Source organism: Chironomus tepperi, unplaced genomic scaffold, assembly GCF_022539635.2.
Source record: "Chironomus tepperi strain 1889 unplaced genomic scaffold, CSIRO-AGI_Ctep_v1 contig_467, whole genome shotgun sequence".
In the NCBI taxonomy this organism is placed as follows: Eukaryota; Metazoa; Arthropoda; class Insecta; order Diptera; family Chironomidae; genus Chironomus; species Chironomus tepperi.
In genome coordinates this window covers 1,251-24,922 of record NW_027226589.1, presented here as the reverse complement: position 1 = coordinate 24,922, position 23,672 = coordinate 1,251, and the positions used below count along the sequence as shown (strand labels likewise).

At 31.7% G+C, this 23,672-nt stretch overlaps 2 protein-coding genes and 1 long non-coding RNA gene across 4 annotated transcripts; 2 read left to right on the top strand and 1 right to left on the bottom strand.

Moving 5' to 3' along the window:
• Positions 1-14,205: 14,205 nt before the first annotated feature.
• LOC139099391 (uncharacterized) lies at positions 14,206-15,775 on the bottom strand. Its single transcript, XR_011545300.1, has 3 exons — positions 15,503-15,775; positions 14,667-15,442; positions 14,206-14,428 (listed from the first exon to the last, which is right to left on the bottom strand). It is a non-coding gene; the product is annotated as an uncharacterized lncRNA (long non-coding RNA).
• Positions 15,018-17,237, top strand: LOC139099390 (peptide transporter family 1-like). 2 transcript variants are annotated; one of them, XM_070651834.1, is made up of 5 exons: positions 15,018-15,111; positions 15,170-15,300; positions 15,584-15,815; positions 15,872-16,229; positions 16,289-17,237. In XM_070651834.1, the coding sequence occupies exons 2-5, from the start codon at positions 15,207-15,209 to the stop codon at positions 17,144-17,146; spliced, it is 1,542 nt and encodes a 513-aa protein (XP_070507935.1). In that variant the 5' UTR covers positions 15,018-15,111; positions 15,170-15,206; the 3' UTR covers positions 17,147-17,237. The 2 variants fall into 2 exon arrangements, with proteins under 2 accessions (XP_070507935.1, XP_070507934.1); XM_070651833.1 differs by having other exon boundaries at positions 15,057-15,300.
• A 1,775-nt stretch (positions 17,238-19,012) lies between these two features.
• LOC139099397 (peptide transporter family 1-like) lies at positions 19,013-22,533 on the top strand. Its single transcript, XM_070651839.1, has 4 exons — positions 19,013-19,410; positions 19,505-19,736; positions 21,095-21,452; positions 21,529-22,533. Exons 1-4 carry the CDS (start codon positions 19,305-19,307, stop codon positions 22,345-22,347), a joined length of 1,515 nt encoding a protein of 504 aa, XP_070507940.1. The 5' UTR covers positions 19,013-19,304; the 3' UTR covers positions 22,348-22,533.
• The last annotated feature ends 1,139 nt before the right edge of the window (positions 22,534-23,672 follow it).

Genomic DNA, 23,672 nt, shown 5'->3' with positions numbered 1-23,672 from the left:
TGTGGGTGGCAAGGCTACCTTTCAAATAAGAACAGGGTTGCTCCTTAAATTGACTTTTTTATGAAGTTTGGATTGATTTTAGGTTATGTCTTCGGTATTTTGTCGGGTTTTGCCCGTGGGTTGACTCCGGGTTTTGTCTTCGGATTGATTTCGGGTTTTTTTCGGACTGCCTTCGGGTTTTGTCTTCAGATTGATTTAGATTTGCTCTATTATAATAAAGGCTGACTTTTTTAATAATAAAGTACAACTTAAAATTTCCTATAGACATACCCAGACAAAATTTGCAATATCATACTTGTCTCTACATTTTCACCCCTCCACAACCACAACTACTTTCTCCAAACCATCCCATTTCCTTTCTCTTCTAATTTCATTTTCATTTCTACTATATTTCCTTATCCATACCCATCTTCACATAACGACTCATCATTTTCCATTTCTTATTTTAGTTATGAATATAAATTAATATATTAATGAAGCTTCCACCCGCTCAAAACGATAAACAATTTCGTTTTCATTCCTTTTATTTCATTTTCATATTCTATTTATTTATTTTCTGTTGCTTAAATATTCAAACTTATTCTCTTGATATTATTACTTTTGTTGTACGAGGAAAATAGCAGAACTAAGCTAAATAGAATGAGAAATTATTTTTCTAGAATTGGTAGATTAATTTGCAATGTTTGTGTGTCTGATGATTAGGATTTTGGTTTCTGGATGACTGAGAGCTAAGTTGAGCGTTATTAAGTTCTGAATTAACTTTGGAAATAATTGAAAATTTTCTCATAAAGTCGATTGTATTCATTTAATTTTCTAGTCGTATATAGCAAGTGTTTTCCATATCCTACCTAAATGACCCCAGAAACACTTGTCAGTAGCTCTAAATTAACGAATCCTACCCATCCTAGTACAATAGATAGACTAGAAACAATAATGTATAAATGTAAATGCAAATGGATAAAGGAAAGCAATTGTTATCCGATTTTTTGCGGCTGTTTTTATTATACTCCACCAATTACAATAAATATATTACAATAGATTTTAGTAAATATTCCATAATGTACACACGCTAGAATTGAAAAAGCAGCGCAAAAAATAATTTCTTATAGACCAAAAAAATGAGGTTTATTTAGAAAACGGCAGTAACTCAGAATTACAATATTTAGTTCCGTTTTGATTTCAATTTTCATGGCATTAAAGACAATGAAGAGAGAAAAATGTTAATGAGAAAAAGCTAAATTATATGAATTATGATATTTTTTGTTGCTGTAGTTATTAGACAAATGTCTTTGACTTTTCAAATTGGGAAATTTCACGGAGGGTGAAATGAAAATGTCAATAAAAATGCTCACTTTATTGCAGCCACATAAAGATGTTAATAATGATTTAATGGATTGGGTTTATGCTGATAGTTCTGAATTTTTTCAAGAGTTTTTGAATGTTACTGTCAAAATTGAAGTTGAATTTAATTTAAGATTTAGAATCTAGTCGTTGTTTTGAAGCTAGTCAAGTGATGATTTTTAGTCAAAGTTCCAGAATCTGAAGATTCATCTAGTATCAGTTCCTTGATCTTATCAACCAATAAACACAAAATTTACATTTTAAAAATTAACATTCAAATCCAATTAAACTAGATCAACTTTTATAACCAAAAATAAAAAGTTCAATATAACCCATCCCAAGTCCAACTCATCTCATTAGTTCCAATAAAATATTGCAAAAATTAGCACATACAATTCATTAAAATAGAGCACGAATAGTGTAAACATTGTATTAATTAATTATGGATGTATAAAAATTGGAAATTTTATTGGATTTTTATCACCGTTTCTCATCAAATTAATTAAAATGAATGGCATTTAAATTAGCAAACGGTGTTAATGATGCCGAGAATTCTTCTAAATGATCTAAATATGGACATTGCTAATGAGGTGACTGGAAAGATTTTTTTTTTTTTTTTCGTTGTATTTTCATAAATGTTGTCATAATAAAAAGGAAATTTATTGTGTTATAAATTAGACGAAAAATTATAAAATTAATTAGAACGGGTTCTTCTGTATTTTTTTGGAATTTTTTATAATGTGCTAATTTCATGAGATTTTCGGATCAGTTTGATAGTTTTTAATTATTTAAACCAATCATTTGATCTAAAATAGCGATAGAACCAGATATAGGCGACATCTGCGAGAGGCTATGGATCACAGTTGATCTGTACGGCTAGCGAAGCAAGTAAGTAAGTATTTGATCTAAAAGCCGTTCCTTAATTCTGAAAGAAACTAACAAAACTTTCAAGCCAACATATCTCAACTATACGTCCAACCATTGGTTTGTCATGTCACAAATCATAATGCTGTTTAACGACAGTCCTAAAGGGATAATAATCCAGGTGTTGATTCTAAAAATACATCGTCAAATCCACAGAAAACATTAAAAATTTGCTCGAGAAAGAAGACTTAAAAGAAATCATAAAGTCTACAATGTGTGCTGTGCTGTATGTATATGAATAATAATAAGTCAATGGAATGTGGGTTAATTAACATCGTGGGCATACAACAGCACACGGCAAGACACTTCACAAATACAATCAAATCTTTCTGATTTTAAAATCGTGATTTATTGGAGCGCATGGTGCTTCAAGACAAAATCCAATTTTTAATCTCAAATTCTTTAGAATTTTTTTTTTTATTTTTATTTCTGTTTTGCACAAACAAAACGGCCTCGAGTAAAAACTCAATTAAATTCTAAGTAGAAAAATTGAAGATTTTGAGATTAGAAGAATGAAAAAAAAAATGATTGAGTTGGAACGAATTTATTCTAATCACAGTGAAATAAGACAAAAGATATCTTGATCGATCATCAATCTCAATCATTTGTGCTTTTGCTTTTGTGGTTTATTTTGTTGTTGTCTGTGGACTGGCTATTTGGCTGTTAGTTGGAGTAAATTGTATGTATAGAGACTACGATGATCACTTTGCTAGTGTGTCGAATTTAAACTAGATTAAATTACTTTCTGGTGTAAAATTAATAAAATTAGCTAAGTACTTTGAAGCTTTACATCATATAAAGTAGATATTTTTAAATAAGGTCTCCATATTGAAACGATGCCTCAAAATAAAACAACGCTTTGAAGTTTTACCTCAATTACCTACTCTAATTGCTGACCTAACGAATCAGTGTCCTATAATAACTTGAACTCATAAACTGACTCACTTTAGCTGCATACATAAACCTCATAACAAAATATTTTACCAAATTCACATATTGCACACAAAAGACTCAGACAGTTCCTCAATAAAAAATTTAACGTCTTGAATACATGCTCGTTCAATATGCATAATACCAAACTAATTAGTACTCACCCAGTCTCATTCTCAGACTTGCTGTATTTATGAAAAATTTACACAGATATTGAGGCAAGACAAATTGTGCAAAATGAGCAACGAGAAGATTATTAAGACCATAATTTATTTAAATCGTTGAGCGAATTATTGGGATTATTGAGAAGAAGAAGTTGGAGAGAATGAGTAAGATGCAGAATTTACGAAAGTTTGAATATTTTTTTTTTGGTATTTTAGAGTGAGATGGAGAGATTCAAGAGAGAAAAAGAGATATTTTAATATAAATTATAATAAAAGCAATTCGATATCGCTCGCAGCCTGGAGACAATTTTATTGGAGGGGTCCATTTGGCAGTTTGGAACCTTAAAGTTTGACTTTTTACTTATTGCTCTGAGTTCAAGTTATCATCATATTTTAAGACCTTGCTTCAAGTTTAAATCCTTGCTTTGAGTCTAAGTCATTGCTTCATAATTGAGTCTTTGCTTAAACATTCCCCTAACATTCATACAGTCCACAACAATATCCGCAATAATATTAATAATATAAATTAATAATCGGTGAAAAAAAGAATGCAACAACAAGAACAAGACGTCCCAAGCAAGAACGCAGAGAGTGTAAAAAGAACAGACGAAATTAAAATTCTTTTTGCGGGCGATATTTTTTTTTCAGGTGTGGCTCAAATGGCATGCAAATGTCGATTTTTGTGTTTTACATTTTTTAATGTGTTTTTGGGACTGTAAAATATATTAATATGTTCATGATATTGTCTAAGATGTACTTTGTTTATGGATAAAACAAGAGAAATGAGAAAGATTTAATGAAATTGTAATTGTTGTAAATTGGGGGAACTGGATGTGATATTATAATTTTTTTGGTATAAATAAGATGTCATGGTTATTGTTTGGAGTGTCTGAAAACATTTGTGGGATATGGACTGACCTAGATTTGTGATTCAGTTGCAGACACCTTACCAAATCTATAAAGCTCAGCATTAGGACACAATGAACTGTTACTCTACAAGCCCTCATGTGATTCAATGAATCTATTGTTTTATATAAAATCCTCATGTGATCCTACCTACGTTTCAAATACCCCAGAAATCCTAATAAAACCTAAAATAATCACCAATAAGCCCCGATGATGTCATCCCAAAATTAATGGAATGTTAATTAGTTATGTTTTTATTGTTCGGTAAGGAACGAACAAGACACAGCAACACAAGCTACATTCCTTCCATCTTCAATCTTTTTAACCTTCGCATTTTTAATTCTCGAAAGAAATGAGCGAGAAAAAAAATGTTTTAAGGTGTGAGGTGTGTGATATGGTTTGTTAATTAGTTAGTCGAATGAGATTCTTTATTTATTTTTTGATGACTTTTTTTCTTCTCTTTTGCGTTGTTTCGTGATAATAATCTGAATATTTTATCCGTAAGAGTTTGTTGCTGGTTGCCCTTAGGGGTATTATTTGTTGAATCTTATTATCCTTTTTGAATTTGGCATAATTTGCTTGGACATAATTCACTAGACTGATTTAGATTTGGGCGAATTTGGATGATCCCATGAATCACACTAAGTTAGCTGTTCATTGGAATTTTCAGGAAGTTGGTGCTCGTCAAGCTTTGAACGGCCCCACAGCTGTTGTAATTTGGAACGTGTTTTTATTAATATGCAATGATTCCTAGCGAATATTTAGAGTTTTCAATCCAGAATTGAAAATTTACTGAATTCCGGGGATTAATCCCAGAATTCAAAACTCTAACCCCTCAAACATTCGAAAATTCAACCCAAAATCCCCACAAGGGTCCAAACCAATATAAAATAAAAATGTAGAAATGAATATGGAATAATATGTAAATATTTTGATACGAAAAGGTGCTGGTAATGTCGTAAATTTATCGATTTCTGATAATGTTAATGGGCATCGTTGTAGCTCATGGAAATTTCTTCTTCTCACTTCTTTATCTCTTTTATGTATTTCTGTCACTTTTGTTGTTGTTTTCTCGCCTAATGATGATGATTTTTATTAGCCTTAGGAATTCTTTCCAAAAATTTTTTCTTTTGATATTCATAAGCAATTTTTCAGTCACATTTTGAGAATTTTTATTTTACGCATTTTTATATTCTGAGTGATTTTTGGTTAATTTTTTGATGATTTTCAATGAAAATTCTTTTAATGTAATTCGATAAGGAATTAAAAGTTATTTGGCATTAATGTGGGTCATTAAAATTGTAAATTTATGAGTTTGTGAATAAACACCGATCCAATATTGTTATGATGTATCCAATGATACTCTTGTTATACATATCGACTTATAGCTTTAGCACAGCAATTCACAAAACTACAAAATTGCATATACCTGCTAAAAGATTATAAATGCCTCACAATAAAATTTTCATTCAATTTTATACCTCCAGATATCCCTTGATATCAGTTTAATCTCTTAATATTAAAATCCCATTTCCATCTCATCCATATCTACCATCATCAACAACAATCACTGCCATAACAATTCCTCAAATTTCATGGCAACAAAATGTCTCGTCAGCAAGCGAGCAAATTCTCCGACTCCTTAAAACAGCACATTAAACTCGATTTATGAAAATTTTGAAAGTAAGAATGTCTTGATAATTTTTAAAACGCATTTTTTACATGGACACAGATGAATAGAGATGGACAGGGAAGAACAGCGGTCGTCAGAGATGAACATAGTCGGACAGAACCAAGTTGAGTTGAACAGAGACAAGGAAGAACAGCGACCAACAGCTAACAAAAATGAGCATAGTCGGCAGAGCCAAACAGAGTTGAACAAAGACTAACAGAGACGAATAAGCAAGGATATTGCTGGACAGAGTCGAATAGAAATGGACAAAGTCGAACAGATGCGAATTGGAATGGATAGAAGCGAACAGAGACGAACAGAAAGACAGACGGTCAGCAACTCAAAGCTGTTTTTAACACAGAAGTGCAATGAAATAAAAAAAAAAGATTCTTCGCACATAAAAACATGCAGAACGTGTAGCAGACAAGAAGATAACTAATAAAAATCTTGCACACAAGAAAGAAATCATAAATATTCATAAAGTGCTCGGTTATGGACGTAAAAAAAAGTTGTTGCATCGATCGCCGTCCCGCGTTATTTTTATCACTCTTTTCACACTTTTGTGCCGATGTATGCGAACATGCAACTCGAGACGTCAAAAATATTTCATTTTCATGTACAGTGCGAATTATGGAATTTATTTCCCGTGGTATGCAGCCTGGCTCTTTTTTTCTGCAATGATTACGGCAATGATGTGAATTATTGAATTTATAATTTTCATTTCCTCTTTTGATGCGCTGTGCTTTGTTTGGTTTTTTCTTAAATTTTAATTTATGGTTTTTTAATGAACTTTTTTGTTCATTTTTGGATGAAATTATGAGAAGGATGGAATGTTGAGGTACAAGAAGATCGACATGAAACATGAATGATTTGCGATGTTGTTTTGTCTTTATTGCGAATTTAGTTACAAATAATAAAAAACTAGAATATGAAGTCTGAGTGGATTACAAACCACATCACATCATCACAAATGACTCAATCACGCTGGTCTCATAGTTTCCAATTAATTTCTTAATATTCAAATTTAAATTAATTTCCTATATCATCATCTCCCGCCTTTAAAAGGTAACACAAATTAATAAATTAAATAAACACAAAAACCGCAAAGCCTTTTTTTGTCACCTGAAATTTAAAATTTACTTTTCCTAGAAATTGAACCGCAAATGGGTTTATAAAGACAACATTGATTCCGTCATTTTAAACATTTGTCAATTGGAAATGCCATTTCATGTAGATCAAGTCGCTATAAATAGAAGTGTGATGTTAATATCTTTGGGATTGATGCTTTAACTTCCCACGCTTTGTAGGATTCTATATGATTATTTCTTAAAAATTGATGATTCATGCTTGTTCAATGAGATCTCATAAGCATACTGACCAGAGGCGTAGTCAGAAAATTATTAAGGTGACCTGAATCCCCTTGATACTGGATGATCACAATCTCAGTCGTATGGAGTAAAATCAATGAGAAATTAAGAACATGCATCGAACAAGATAATAAAAATTAAAATCGCACAAAACATGACCACAAACACAATTTTATACACTTTTTGTACAGCTCATCTCCACAAGGACATCCATGTACTCACCTCATCTACACCACATTCTACAATTCACTTTTTAATTTCATTTATAAATGCAAATATAAGGAAAAAAAAAGAACTGCAACGCATCATTATGATAATTCTGAGAATTTCTCGTCTTGTTCTGCATTTTATTTTTTGTGTTGCACACGCCGCGCGCTCTCTTGTAAAAGCAACAACAAACGCACTTTTTTGTGCTGTTTCTTTTATTCACGATTTTATGCTGCATTTTTGCATTTTTCTTAATAAAAATAATCGAATGAAAATAAAATTTTTATGCAATTTATATGAATAGAAAGAAGGCGATGGAGGGCACCCGATGGAGTTCGTTAGAATTAATGCAATTTTAATGTGATATTCACATCTGCATTATTGAAATGCAGAGGTAAATTGGGAATTTTTAGTTAATTTTCAACTTCAAACTAAATTACACATGAATTTACATTAGGAACGATTAATTATAAACATCAGATTACAAAGTAAAGAGAGCATATCAAAGACATCTCAATATGCATCAAGGAAATCTCAATATACATCACCGTACATATCAATTACAATTTAAAAACATATCAAATACACGACAGTACACATCAACTACACATCAGTACATATCAAACACAAATCAATTACATCTAAATACACATCAAGTACACTTAAATACACAGCAAGTCCTCATCGATTACACATAACTACATATTAATTACTCATCGATTACATATCAAGTACACATTAGTCCTTAACAATTACAAACTTAATACCTAAAAAGTCATAAAAATCAAATGAATATCCAAAAGATGCTCGAAAAGTTAGGTAAGAAATGATCCAGAATCTCCCGCCTGATTCTGAGATTTTAAAGATAAACACCGTCGATAAGCAAGATGAACACACTCTGAAAATGCACGCTTTTTCTTATTCATTTCCATTGTTTCAACAAGCACAAAAATATATAAAAAAATCGAGACGATAAATAAAATATAAAAAAAAAAAAATAATAAAATTGACCGGCCTAAAAAATAATTCGTGGTTAAATTCTGAGGGAAATTTTGGAATTTGGAGATAATTTCTTCATTCTTTTTATGGCTGCTGTTTATCGATTGCAAATAAGATGATTATAAATCTCATTCAGGTTTTAATGCATTTTTTTATTTTCTTTTTTAAGTCCAATTTTCGTTAAAAAGACGCAAAATAAAACATGAACCAAAAATTTTGTTTCTTTTCTGCATTTTGCCATTCTAATGTCAATCAAATTTTGCTTCTTTAAGAGAATTTAAAGTGTTTTTTTTTTATATTTTAGGGATTTGGGTATATTTATGTATTAATGGATCGATTCAAGGGCTTAAAACATTGATGACCAAACTTATTGGTACAACATATGCTTTAACTTGTTACTGAAGCAATGGTGTTCAGTCTGTGAACGACTAATATACAATACATCTAGAGCTATTGACTCACCTATAATCCACAACAATTGGATCCAACAGTTTACCACCATTCAACTTTTAAAGTTTAATTTTCACAAATTTAAATCAAAAATTTCACAATCACATTTTTAAATTTTTTCAAAGGCACACTTTGATTTTTTTTTTAAATTTTTTTTTCTAATACAAATTTATCTATTTTACAATAAAAACTACAGCATAGCACCTCACTTCACATATCCTATCATATCACATAAAGCCAGACACGACAACAAGAAATCTATTTTGGTTTCCTTTATTGTGGGACATATCCATATTTGTACACAATAAACAGCTGAATAGATGAAAAGCGAAGGAAAAAAAGATTTCAATGTCAATGTCGATAGTGCAATATTACGGTCATTGGGTCAAGTTTGTCGTGCGTGATTGGAATTCATAAAAATTTTTTGATATGCTGTTGGGATTTTTTTTTTGCACTTTTTTATATTAAAGGTACGCTTTATTGAGACTATGTTGCTAAATTTGTATGGTAACGGGAAACTTTAAAGGAAATAATAATTTTTAAAATATTAAAAAATTTAAAAATTAAAATTTTGCAATATAAATTAAGATTTTCAAAAAGTTAAAAATTTAAGTTTTCCAAAATATTGAAAAATAAAAAAACTTAAATTTTTCAAAAAAAAATTAACAAATTTTTAAAAAAAATTAAATTTTAAAATTTAAATTTTCAAAAGTTCAATGTTAAAGCTTATAAATTGCAGCATAACTTCATGCTTACTATTCTTTTGTTATTATTATACATCTTATTATATTTAATTTTAATTTCACATTTCACATCTTATTAACATCCTCTAACAACCTCCATCCTAATTAACTCCACAGCTTCAATGATTAAAATTGCACTTAATTAATGTCCAACCTATTTAATCTTTCACTCATTCCAGAAATTATTTCAGACTTAAACAAATTAAATCAACTTGAGACTTTAATTAATCAATTCATAAAGAACGCGACAGGAAAATCACAAATACAGACACAACAAGAGACCTGACGTGATGCTAGCATCAATTTTACGATCATTTAATTAGTTTCCTTCTCATTTACTAATTTCTTTAATTAAAGCTGCTTGTCAACTGACTTCCCGAACAACACAGCGTATTTGCTAGGGCATCGGCTAAGTCGCCGTATTAACGGTTGTTCTGATTGCTGTATGACACGTGATGTTCGACTCATTTGTACGGCTCGGGCTTGTTTGTTTATTTTTCATATTTTTGCAAAGGAATGTGGGTGAGGGAGAGGGCAACTGTGGTTTTGTGACTGAGCAAGTGAGTAAGAAGTAGAAAAAAATGTCGTGCAATGAGACAGAAATGAAGAATTAATTAAACATGATATCCATGACTAATAAGTATATGGGGTCGTTAATTTATTATGTTCACTTTTAAAGGAAGAGGAGACGGGGGTGGGAAGTGATACCAGCTAGGAGGCCTCAAAGAAGGGGCTTCCTCTTTTAGTGACATACATTCCATAATTTTATCCAGAAGGGTACCCTCCTAATTCAGTCCTGCTTAACCTTGTAATACAACAGCAAAAAAAATATTTTTTCTAATTAATAGCAAGTCTGTCTCAAGTTTAAATGAGTTATCGGAGAAATGAACAGCACAGAAATAGGAAAGATAATTAAGATCTCCTGCAGATTCATTAATTGAGATGTTTCTTTAATTAAGTAAAATTATTGTGGACAACTTGTTGTAAAAAGAAAAGATAAATTAATTAATGTAACACGAGTGCTGGTTTGTAGGTAGGAATAAATTGGAATTGTTATTGATATTAAGATGCTTGTTGGACTAATTGCGACTAGACGATGGTGACGAATGTAAATGGAACGTGTTTTGCATGAAAATTGTTGAATAATTTTTTATGCGAGATTTTGTTTAATTTGAATTGAAATTTTTATTTGAAAAATAGCAAATGAGGAAGCATTTGAGACATAAAGATTCGCTCAGCATGACACCAGCATCTTATGGTTCTGGTGTTTCTATTCGGTATTTTTAAATTTTATTTCCAGATATTTTCATTTAGTTTATCACTGGCTGGCGATAGAGCCAGCTTCATGAACCGACTGAGATCGATTCGAAATTAACTGACAGACCAATTTCGCAGCTTCTTGTTAATACGGTAAGATATCCGTGTCCTAGCAAACACACTGTGTCGTTCGGGAGTTTTTCTCACTTTGTACTCATTTTTGCTAAATTTTCTCAATCATGTACACTTTCGTTACTTATTTTATCACTAACTTTTTGACACTTTCTGTCTTTATATTGAACAGATCAGCAGATTTTGGGTCCAAAGTCTCACTAGATGGTGTCAAATTATCAAACAAAGTACAAAGGTGCAAAGTTAAATAAAATAAACAAATAATTCAAAATCATATCCAGTTTGGTCACCTCAAAATAAATCAACACAATCCACAGTTTTCTTTAAAATTCAAAAAAAAAAGTCTAAAGAAATTCAAAATAATGAAAAGAAATTTCGCGACGCGTCGCGTTCAAACAATTAATTGAGACAAATGAAGCATAGCATCATTGTGAAATTATACAATTTTTTCTAGTAGCCTCTCTTATCATAGTCAGCATTGTTTTCTTAATTTTCATTTATTTGTCTCATTTTTTGCGTCTGGTGGTAATTTTTTTTTCACGCTCTCTCATTAAATGTAGTTGGGATGTAAATGGTGGGATGAAGGTTAATAGACGTGAAAATTTTGTGGAGATGAACATTAATTGGTTCGGTTTTGTAGACAAAATTTCACTTTTTTTGTCAATTTTAATCATTTTCGATCATTTATATTAATTTCTTCAGATTCGCAACCTTGATTTGTTATAATCAGGCACTTTGGCAACCTCTATGGTAATCTAACTAATCAAACTAATATGGCAAACAGGTTAGAACTAGACATCAACTTGGCATTAATTTTCCATTATCTAGTTATAACGAATTATTTTTTGCTTGGAATTTGAATCTAATTACAACCTCAGTACATCTAAATTTATTTCAGCATGCCACTTCTCGCGACTCATTTCCTAATTAAAATTTTGAATAATAAATTAAATAAATTTTTAGACAAGCTATAGCAAAATAAGACGTGATCTCAAACTGTCCAGACGTTCTCATTGTCATTTTGGAATAAGTTGTTACTATTGAATAATTAGTGTTGAATTTGATTAAATTTTTGGTTCAAAGCTTAGATTATAAAACAAAGTGAAGTTGGTGGTTTTAATTTAGTGATTTTATTAAACATTTCAGACATTTAATCCTTTAGCATTCATATTCATGCATCTATACTCAGAGGCGTATTAAGGAGGAGGAAGATTTGGGGGATTAAAACCTCACAAATCTCAAAAAAATCTGAAAATTCATTCAAAAAATTTCTGACAACGCCCCTGTTCATACATACACATTCATGTCCACATATCCACCATAATTATCGACCTGAATTAATCTAAATTCTCATTCGTCCTTTCCAATAATCATCAATTTTATTAAGCCACAGTCATACAAATGAGCCAACAAATAACGAATAATTGTTACTACCTAATGAGGTTGCTGACACAAAAAAAAACCGAAATCATTAATTGGAACTTTATGTTGACAATAGAGTTTTTTATGACATGTAAACAGACAAAAAGGAACAAAAGTAAAGTGGAAATTAATCAAATATTAATCCAAATCCCATATGCGCATTTAATGACCGTTATGTTTGGGGTGTGTTGATTTAATAATGATGGAAATTGAATTATTATGGATAAATTTTAATGAGTCAGCCGTGTTAATGAGGATTATTTTGTATTATAATTTGGATTGAGGTTTGTGTCTGTTTGAACAGTTGTCAATTTATTTCGAATTTAGTGTCTAATTAAGGAGTGAACCATATGAATTGATAGTGCTGACTATACTTTTTTGACACATTTTTGTTCAGTTTTGCTCAATTTTATTCGGATTTGCTGAATAAATTAATCATATAAGATACCCAAAGCTTCACTTTGATCCATAAAATTCATGCTGAATTCATAAAACACACCAAAAACTGTTAAGGTTTAAAAATAACATCGAATCTCCCAACATCTCATTCCAAAAGATACCTTGATGATAATAATTAATTATCAAATCCAACCTTTTAGTCACTGCCTTCCTTTCCACAGAATCATCATATCCATACCTTATTCATATGAAAAGAAGGCAGTAGATAAACAGATATACAGTAAAAAGAACGAAGGAAGGAAAGCAAGCAAAAAAATGCTGCAAAACGTCAGCACTTGCCAACCCCCAAAAGCTGTCATAACTTCCACATAAATATATTACAAGTGAACTCATCTGAGCGGATTTTAGGGCTGGACAGTGTGTGGTTTCATTTCCAGCTACCGGATTTTTTTCACTCTTTTCTACTCTTCATCATCATCATCATCCGTGTCTGTCCGTTTTCATCGTCCGTACTAGAGTTTGTGGAAAGATTTATGAGTACAAAAAATACATAAAAATGTTCATTTCAACTGTCAGTCATCAATCTCATAACATTATCATCTCGTCATGCGATGTATATAAATACACAATAAACATAAATGAAATGTCGTTGATTTGCTGTTGCTGCTGCTTCTTTTGTTTGTTTTTAGCGAGTATTCGATTGCGCTTATTTGTTGGCTTTGTGAAAAATGTCAAACAATTAACTTTGCTGTTCTCGTTGATTCTTACTTTGAGGGCTTGATTGTCTTGGTGATGTAGACTTGTAGTAGGGATTTTGAAGATCTATCATCAGAGTTGTGATCTCCTTAATTTGAGGTTAAGCTCGAGCAGACAAAAATATGTTAGAATTAGTTATTAACTGCGAAATCAACTGGCTCTTTACTAATTAACGTCTTTATTTTCTCTCGGATATGTTCAGGATTCTACAAATTTTTATAGAGGAAATACGCTTCTGCTGGGAAATCTTAATTTAAATGATATATTTTTGGACACTTTTTGTCTTTTATTATAGACTTTTCACAACCTAAGATAAACAGCAACACCTGATACATCCCTGTCATTTTCCTCATCAAATTTGTTTATTTTACTTTTTTGCATTTTTGCGACAACAATGGAGAAAATGTATAATAAAGGTTAATGAAATCGAACAATGCTTTTGCGCTCAATTAAAATGTTTTTCTGTCTCATTTCGCGGACGGATTTGTCTACAATATTCTGCTGACGATTATTCAAACAAATGAAACCAATTTTTTTTTCTCTTTTCTTTATTCATTATTTTTTTCATCATAATAATTCTGCTTTTTTTGTTCTTCTTCCAATTCCACAATTTAATTTCACATTTCTCATTCTTCTATATCGCTGCTGTCTTCCTATGCTTGTTCATAATTATTTAAGCTGAAGCTCATTCGTGATGCACACAATATTTGCATGTTCATAATTGATTTGCATAAATATTAACTGTTTGTTGCATTTGAACTGAAAGACAGAAACTCATTTGTTGATGAATTAAATAAAATTGGTTATGGTTATGATTAATGTAAATGATTTGGGTAATTAATTAGTTTAATGTTATGAGACGTGAACTCTGGAGTAATGACCATTAATAGTTATGATAGATTCTTGAGCTGATGAGAACTGCAGTTGTTCCAATTAATTACATTCTGTGACTGTGTGTCTCTTTTCCAACAAAAAAAAGCAATAACAATATACTCACATCATGAAACGGTGATATCGGGACTGGGACTGGTAAATCCTGGAATAGTTCAGTCCTTGTCCCGTCCCGAGTCACGAGATTTCGGGAAAGCATATAAATGAGCTCCTAAATTGTAAAAAGAATTCCTCGGAATAATCCAACTTACACACCAATATATAATCCAAGAAACATTCCATAACAATCCAATCATAACAAAAACCAAGCCTAATCATTTCCCGAATATCTGTCAAGTGCACTACCGACAAAAATAAAGTTACGAATTAATGATGCAACAAAGACGAGTGAAACGAAATTCTTATCAGTTGATTAATTAGCCACTTGGTGTAAAAAACAGTCAATTGATTAGATAAGAAATTGGAAGGTTTTAGAAGAGTTTAGCTCAATAACTGTTTTATTGAGAGTCGAAATTTGAGTTTTGGTGATTGTTGACTGGAAATTGATTTTTGTGTGTGATTTATTGTGTTGGCAAATTAAAAGTTTTTAACAATTTTCTAATATTTTAGCTAATATAGACACTAGAAATATAGAAATTTGATAAAAATGGATCAAAATAAAGCCAGAGATATGCCGAAACCAGTGCCGTTTATTATTTTTTATGCACTGTGTGAGAGATACAGTTCAATGGGTGTTGCAGGTATGAAATTAAATTTTATTTATTTTGGTTTGACTGTGTATAGTTGTGGGTATTTATCCGGATTCACTCTTGTATGTATCTCAATTAAGACTATTGTGAGAATTATGACTTTTAGGATTTTCCAGCTTTTTGAATCCAAAATCTTAAAAATAGCAATTTTTTTCAAGTAAATCACAATTTTTACGATAGTATCTGACCCTACCTAGGTTATACTCTATTGTTCCCAAACATAACCATCCTTTACCTCAAATATTATTTCAATAATTCCACATTTTCATTCCAGCAATCCTCGCAATCTTCCTCAACACAAAACTCGACCTTAGTGAACATGCATCGACAGCTATTTATCATTACTTTTATTTTGCTTCTTATTTTTTCGGGATAATCGGAGCGATAATAGCTGACAATTGGCTTGGCCGATTTAAGACTTTGTTCTTTGGCATGTCAATACTTGGCGGACTCGGGAACTTGTTGCTTGCTGTGGGAACGATAGCTTATTTGAGTTATTTGATAAAGTGAGTTTTTTTGAGTTGTGTGACTTACAAAGCATAAATTGTCCTTTTCATTGCAGCTCATTCACAACAGTCGCTCTCCTCCTCATCAGCTTCGGTATTGGTTGTCTTGAACCAAACCTACCAGCCTACAGCGGAGACCAATATCGCCTCCCATTAGAAGAACGAGGCTTTGCACTCTGCATTGGTCTTCTTTTTATCATGCAAAATGCAGCTCGTGTTATTGCTATGATTGTTGGACCACTTTTGAGGTCAAGAACGAAATGTTTCGGTGCAGATGATTGTTATCCTTTAATTTTTGGAATCTTTGTTGCTGCTAAGTTCTTTGCAATTATGTTGCTTACTTTTGGAAGAAAATATGCTGTTGTGGTGACACCAAGTGGAAATATGTTTACGAAAGTTATTGGATGTGTCTGGGTGAGTATGATTACTTAAAAAATATGAAGTTAACATTAAAAAATTTTAAACTATTGTAGTATGGCCTCAAAGGAAAATTCGGTTCATCTGACAGACGCCGCTATAATCATTGGCTTGATAGATCTGAGAAAGTATACGGCAAACGTATTGTCGCAGACACTAAACGAGTCTTGCATGTTTTAGCTCTATTGCCTCCACTTGTCATTACTGCATCTCTTTATTTCCAACAAGCATCACGTTGGGTATTTCAATCACGTCAAATGGACGGTCAAATAGGGAATTTCAACATCAAACCTGATCAGGTTCCACTAGTGAATGCACTTTCGGTCGTTATTTTTGTACCACTTTGTGAATATGTTTTTAATCCATTGTTGAGTAAAATTGGAATCAAAACCAATCTTCATCGAGTCATTCTTGGTGGATTCTTATCAGCTACAGCATTTGTCATTGCTGCTCTTGTTCAGTTCCAAGTTGATCAAAAGCAATTACATATGGTTTGGCAGGTACCTCAACACATGGTCTTAGCATTAGGCGAGGTACTCGTTTATGTCCAGATCCTACAATTTGCATACACACAAGCACCAAAAGAGATGAAGTCAGTTCTGCAGGCATTCTTTTCAATGATTATTGGCGGTGGAAATTTGATTGTTGCATTAATTGCATCAACAAGATTATTTGAATCTATGGCTTATGAATATCTCATGTTTGCTGGTATTGTTTACTTAGCAATGATTATATTTGCATTTCTTGCTGCTAGATATGAGTATGTTGATGTCGAGGAACTTGAAAAATTGGACAAAATGACAGAATATGATGGATTTGAGGCTATTGATGAGTCATCAGCATTAAACAATCAACAGAAAGGAAAGAAAGTTGACAATGTGATGAAATCTTATGAGTTGAAGGCAATAAATTAAGGATTTATAGGATAAGGTCAAAATATTTGTAGAATAGAATTTTGTAAGGGAAAATAAAATTTGTTTTATATAATGTTTGTGATTTTGAAAATTTTGGGATTGTTTGAAATGTTTAGAGTTAGTTCTGATAATCGACTGCAGGTATTATAGATCGACATCCACTTTAGCATCAAAATAAACAGGTCATAAACTTAATTTTGATGACAAAATTCAAAATTAGTCAACATTTCCCAACAATTCGTCCACAAAAATAGCAAATCAATAAATCAAATATCTCATCATCACCTTGACACCTATTTTTGCCACATCGATCACGTTTAAGCTCTCAAATCAATAAAAATGTGCCAAAAATTCCCCCATTAATTATCCATTATAAGCTCTTGCACAGATAATTTTAATTGATAGAAATGCGACTGAGACACTCGAAATTCAGCTAGAAGAAAATGAGTAACCTTCATTAATATTACCTGTTGTAAATTACGAATGACATTATCATACAAGTACTGATAAAAAGCCGGAAACTCATTAATTGTTACTTCAAAACAAAAATTCGGTAATCTATTGCTGCTTTTCTATTATATACTTTAATTATCATCTCTGATTTATTGAATTGATTTTTATCGAGAAAGTTATTTGAGACTTTTATTTTTATCTATTGGAATATTCATGAATTGACAGTCAATTGATAAGATAGTGATATGATAGCGGGGTGATTCTTTATGTTTTGATGATTTAGAATCGAAATGTGATTAGAAAATATTGTTTTGGAATGTTTTGTTGATGCCGATGTGCTCAGTATTGATGCTTTTAGAGATTATGTTGTATCAGAGGCCAGCTCAAGTTAGTAAATTGAACCGAATTTGGTACCAATTCAGAGTCACGCTGGTATGTCGCTGAATTAAGACCTTTTGGGAACATTCAGAAATTTCATATAGGGTCGTTCACTTATTGTGTAACGCTTTTTGGAGAGGAACGTTGAGATTTTGTAACGCCTCAAATAATGATTTTTTTCAAGGACATTTTGGGCCATTTTTACATCAAAACAAAATATTTATGATTGTCAACTCAAGTACTTAGAAGCTTGTTTACCACAATTAAGGCTACTTAATTTTCAGAAGAATTAACGACCTTAATTGGAAATTAATTAATGACACTTGAGGCTTAAAAGCTTTAGACCTTGCAATAAATCATATTGCTGTTGAAAAACAAGAAATTTCCAGGTACCACCATCAATTAAGCTTAGTTCTGTGCCAAATTTAATTTAATTTTGACATGATGTTCTAGTAAAAACATTTATGTGGAAAATTTAGCAATTTTGAGTATTTTATTGGTTGCAAGCTTAGCCCATCAATTTCTGCTCCATAAAATGACAACTTTGTAAGTATTTGTGCATATTTGATGGCTAATTTTGTTAGTATTTCTCAATTCTATACAAAATTCTAAACAAAACACACCAAAAAAATGTCAAAAGTTTCAAAAACAGTTTTTAAAGCATGATCAGACACAACAAAATTGTTTATTCCGGTGTTGTTTACCATTCATTAACTTATACACAAATGATTTTTAAAATTCTTCGTCATCTCCACATTCACAAAAAAAGCCAAAATTCTACACATTCATTCTCACTTTAATCATCATTTATCCACAGCAATTGATCAATTTTGTGATACTAAGTGCAATAAAGACATAAAAAATTGAATCTTTATTGATAATTTTTTAATGAACAACGAGCAAGCATTGACAAAATTGATAAGATAATGAGCATACAAAGAGAGCAAAAAAAAACGTTCTTCAATAAATTGTTATTATATATGGCACTATGGAGACATAAAGAGAACTTTTTTTTGGTGCTCAAATCACTTTTAATCGTCGATGTGTCGTGACAAGTTTTTATTTTGCTGTGGATGATAAAAAATTTCATTTTTTGTGAATTCTTTTTAACAATTTGAATAAAATTTGTTATAAAGTTGTACAAATTTGTGATTTTCTTTAAAAAATGTGTTAAATGTCATCCGAATGACCTTAAAGAAGTATATCAAAGTTAATACAATCATAAACAGAACTTGTTGCAAACTACTTTAAATAAAATCAACAAACAAGTCAGGACCTACCTCAAAGTCATTTAGATAGATATTTAAAAATATTTAGTAGCTAAACCATGACGGAAGGTACAGTGACTGAGAAGGCCAGACAATTTCCAAAATCTGTGCCATTTATTTTAGTATATGCACTATGTGAACGTTACAGTTCTATGGGTGTTGCAGGTTAGTTAATTGCATTACTTAATTTCACTTTCCATAAATAAATTCTTTCCCTGTTCCACGCGGAAGTTAATAATTTGAATAATTTCCTTTCCAGCCATCCTAGCAATTTTCCTAAACACTAAGCTTGGCCTTAGTGAGGGCACATCGACAGCCATTTATCATTACTTTTACTTTGCATCGTACTTCTTTGCAATCTTCGGTGCTATAGTAGCTGACAATTGGCTTGGTAGATTCAAAACTTTACTATTTGGAATGTCAATTTTAGGAGGAATTGGCAATTTTGTACTAGCAATTGGAACTGTGGATTACTGGGACTTTTTGATGAGGTAAGTGTTTATCAAGTACTTAAGCGCACTTCAAACTATTTAATCAGTCTCCAATCTGTATTTAATAACGATTTAATTACAAAAGATATCCAATAATGTCAATATTGATATCAGTGATTTGATATGTTGACTATTTATTGGAGATAAACCGCCGATTGGATAAATTTTGACACACGCACAATACTACGAACCTTAGTGTCGTCAGACGATACCCTGGCAAATACATTGTGCTGTTCCGTTAACCAACCATGAGACTTAATATATACTCAAAAATCTGTGACAAAAGAGACCTGATAATCAAATTTTATTAGCTTATTAATTAAATTTACGCAGTATAGTTTGAATGACTTTTGTTAAATAGTTTCAAGGTTGCCATTTTACAGCTACTCACGTGTATGAATGTTTATATATTGTATCCAGAATAGCTGTTATGTCATCAAATTATTTCAATATTTTTTTAAATTTATTTAATTCATTTATCTTTTGGCACTCCAAACCAATTAGCCATTTCCTTTCAATGAATCTCAAATTATCCATCAATTTACACAAAAATAAAACCTTTTATTGAGGTACAATATGAAGGCCACAAAGTCATAAATTTTGACGAATGACAATATAGATATCATTTACAGGGCAATTTCAATAAAATCATAGCTGCAATAAAAGTGTGATAATCTGAAAAATAATGAGGTCTGATAAGTGTGTCTGGTGACTAAATGCAGTAGCTTTTTATATAGAAAAGTTTATCATTCGTACTTTAAGGGTACTTAAGAACGAGACTAAGACTTTCCTGTCTCGATCTCAAAATTTGTCGAGATCTAAACTTTGGAGTCTAACCTCGGTCTCGATCTCGCTCTCAGTCGTTAATTGGACGAAACTGAGACTTCGTGAAACCTAATTGTACTTATGATTTGTCCTTGATAAATTATGGAATTGTTGTGTGGACTTTGTCTAACACATCTAACATAGAGTATTACTTTTTTGAAAATTTTGATCCTCACGGCTTATTTTTTGTGTCGCGACAACGTTATTGTGATTATGACTAAGCTAATAAATTTATTTTGACAAATATTGACTGTTTATTATCTACAGGTGGTAATTCTGTTCTTTATTCCTCAATTGCTCTTATCTTTTAGTGATTTTAAAGCAAAATTGAGAAAAATAATACAAAGAAACATTTTCTCTTGATATAGCTAGATGGGGTAGTTATGGGTCAAGATGGAACAAAATTGGCACTAGGTCAGCACAATGTAGATTACGTCTGATTTGCATAATGTTAGCTATACTTCTTCGATCTACGTTACGTAACAACAGAACAGGACCAAAATTAATTTATGTTTTTAAATTTTCAATTTCAGTTCCTTCACAGCAATCGGTCTCATCTTTATCAGCGTTGGTGTCGGTTGTCTCGAACCAAATCTTCCAGCCTACAGCGGTGATCAATATAAAATTCCTCTTGAAGAAAAAGGTTTCGCTCTTTGTATTGGACTTCTTTTTGTCATGCAAAATGGAGCTCGTGTCATTGCTATGCTTATTGGACCTGTGTTGAGATCAAATACAAAATGCTTTGGTTCTGATGATTGCTATCCATTGATTTTCGGAATCTTTGTTGGTGCAAAAGTAATAGCAATATTAAGTCTTGTTATAGGAAAGAAATTTGCGGTTGTGAGGTTGCCTGAAGGAAATATGTTTATTAAAGTTTGTGGAGCTATTTGGGTGAGTTTTGTGTCCATAGTGTTATTTCCCTTAGAATTCTTGTGGACAATTTTTCGGTATTAATTTCCCATTCCAGCTCGGTTTCAAAACAAAATTCTTTACTCGTCCAAAAGCCAAACGTGAACATTGGCTCGACTATGCTGAAGAAAAGTATGGACCATCTATAATTGCAGACACCAAACGTATCCTCTATATTCTCACACTACTCCCACCATTAGTCATCACAGCAACTCTTTACTTCCAACAAGCATCACGTTGGGTCTTTCAGTCTCGTCAAATGAACGGTCAAGTTGGAAATTATTCAATCAAACCTGATCAAATGCCACTTGTCAATGCTATATCAACAGCAATTTTTGTGCCACTTTGTGAATATGTACTGAATCCTTTAATTGCCAAAATTGGAATCAGAACAAGCCTGCAACGTGTCGTCCTTGGTGGATTCTTATCAGGAACAGCTTTTGTTATTGCTGCACTTTTACAGTTTCAAGTTGACCGACAGGAACTACATATGGTGTGGCAGGTACCTCAACATATGGTCTTAGCATTAGGCGAGGTGCTGGTTTATGTCCAGTTTCTTCAGTTTGCTTACACACAAGCACCAAGAGAGATGAAGTCAGTGTTGCAAGCATTTTTCTCAATGGTCATCGGCGGTGGAAATTTGATTGTTGCATTAATTGCATCGACAGAAATATTCGAATCAATGGCTTATGAGTACCTTATGTTTGCAGGCATTGTCTACATTGCAATGATCGCATTTGCAATTTTAGCTGTAAGATATAAATATGTAGTGGTTGAGACAGATGACAAGAAAAATGATGAGATTGTTAAGAAGGATTTTGAAAAATCTTTAGAAAATGAGGATAATGTTAAGGAAAAATATGATACTAGACTGTAGATTTGAGGGGGGCTGGGGACATAATTGAGTTCAGAGATTTAAAAATTGGGAGGATTTTATTTTTGGAATATTTGTTTATTTAAACTTATACTAAAAATGACAATAATTTTTTTGTATATAAAAATGTTAATTTTTGTAGTTTTTATGTAAGTTTTAATAAAATATACAATAAAAATTAAGAATAAACTATTTGATAAATTCAATGTTGGCTACACCTCTGCCACATACTAACCAATATCAGAGTTCGAAGTCAACTTGACTCGATCTAATTAAGTTGACTTTAAGCTCTGGCTACTACTTATCAATTTTAATTCTTTACGCCGTCTTTTACATCCATTCTCAAGTTATCACACTTCACCTTTTACCAATAAGTATCAAACACTTCTATTTAATTTTTAATTAATCACTTAGCTATTAAGTATCAAATTAAGTGGTTCCAGCGATAAATTCCCAAACAGTGAGGCTTAATTTCACGATGTTGATTATTAAATATTGATAAGTCGCTTACTTTGTTGACGAATTGCGATAAACGCAATCACGTGAAACATTGATCTATTCAATCAAGGTCAGCATTTTTGAAATTTTTTCGAACGCGACATGTGTCGAGCATATCTTGTTAAAACGCAATGTTAAAAATGTCTTATCGGAACCGTCACATTAGTTTTTGGTCAACTATAATGCCAAAAATAATATTTTTTTTATATCAAACTTCTTGGAGATCTATCTGAGTAGACACATCTAGTACTAAGAGTGGTATCGTCCCTTGACACCTAAAAGGCTAAAACTATGGTCGTAAACCTCCCTATCCCGAATGAATTCAACTCTAAATCAACAATTCAAACCCATAGCACCATAACCAACATCAATCTACATTTTCTGTGCCACATTCGATCATTCACATCACTCACAACTGTTTGTTCATTTTCCCGTCAATTTGTCAAAGAGAAAATAAGTAAAATGTCACAAAGCAATTATCATTCATCGCCAATTTGCTTATCTAATTGCCCATTGTCATCGCACAATTCGCTTAATCATCTTCAGTCTTTTTTCACGCAATAATTGTTTCGTTACTACTTTTTTCTGTTACGTAAATGCTTTAATAAATTTGCAAATTGCTGCTTGTTTTATTTTATGATTATCATGTGAGCTAATGGGCGAGGAATGGCAAGCATTGGAACTCATAAATGTAATTAGTTGAGGTAAAATGTTTGCCTTGCATGTGAATTCAAATGAGAATCAAAATTAATTCGCTCATGTGACATTTTACGCAAAGATGGAGCTGATTTTGATTGTAGAACTTGTAAATGATGTGAATTGCAAAGTCG

Excerpts from the sequence above, each read along its gene's own strand:
- LOC139099397 (XM_070651839.1), top strand. The coding sequence starts at position 19,305 with ATGACGGAAGGTACAGTGACTGAGAAGGCCAGACAATTTCCAAAATCT. Across the intron at positions 19,411-19,504 it reads CAGTTCTATGGGTGTTGCAG|CCATCCTAGCAATTTTCCTA; the intron begins GTTAGTTAATTG and ends TTTCCTTTCCAG. Across the intron at positions 19,737-21,094 it reads TACTGGGACTTTTTGATGAG|TTCCTTCACAGCAATCGGTC; the intron begins GTAAGTGTTTAT and ends TTTCAATTTCAG.
- LOC139099390 (XM_070651834.1), top strand. The coding sequence starts at position 15,207 with ATGGATCAAAATAAAGCCAGAGATATGCCGAAACCAGTGCCGTTTATT. Across the intron at positions 15,816-15,871 it reads TATTTGAGTTATTTGATAAA|CTCATTCACAACAGTCGCTC; the intron begins GTGAGTTTTTTT and ends TTTTCATTGCAG. Across the intron at positions 16,230-16,288 it reads AAGTTATTGGATGTGTCTGG|TATGGCCTCAAAGGAAAATT; the intron begins GTGAGTATGATT and ends AAACTATTGTAG.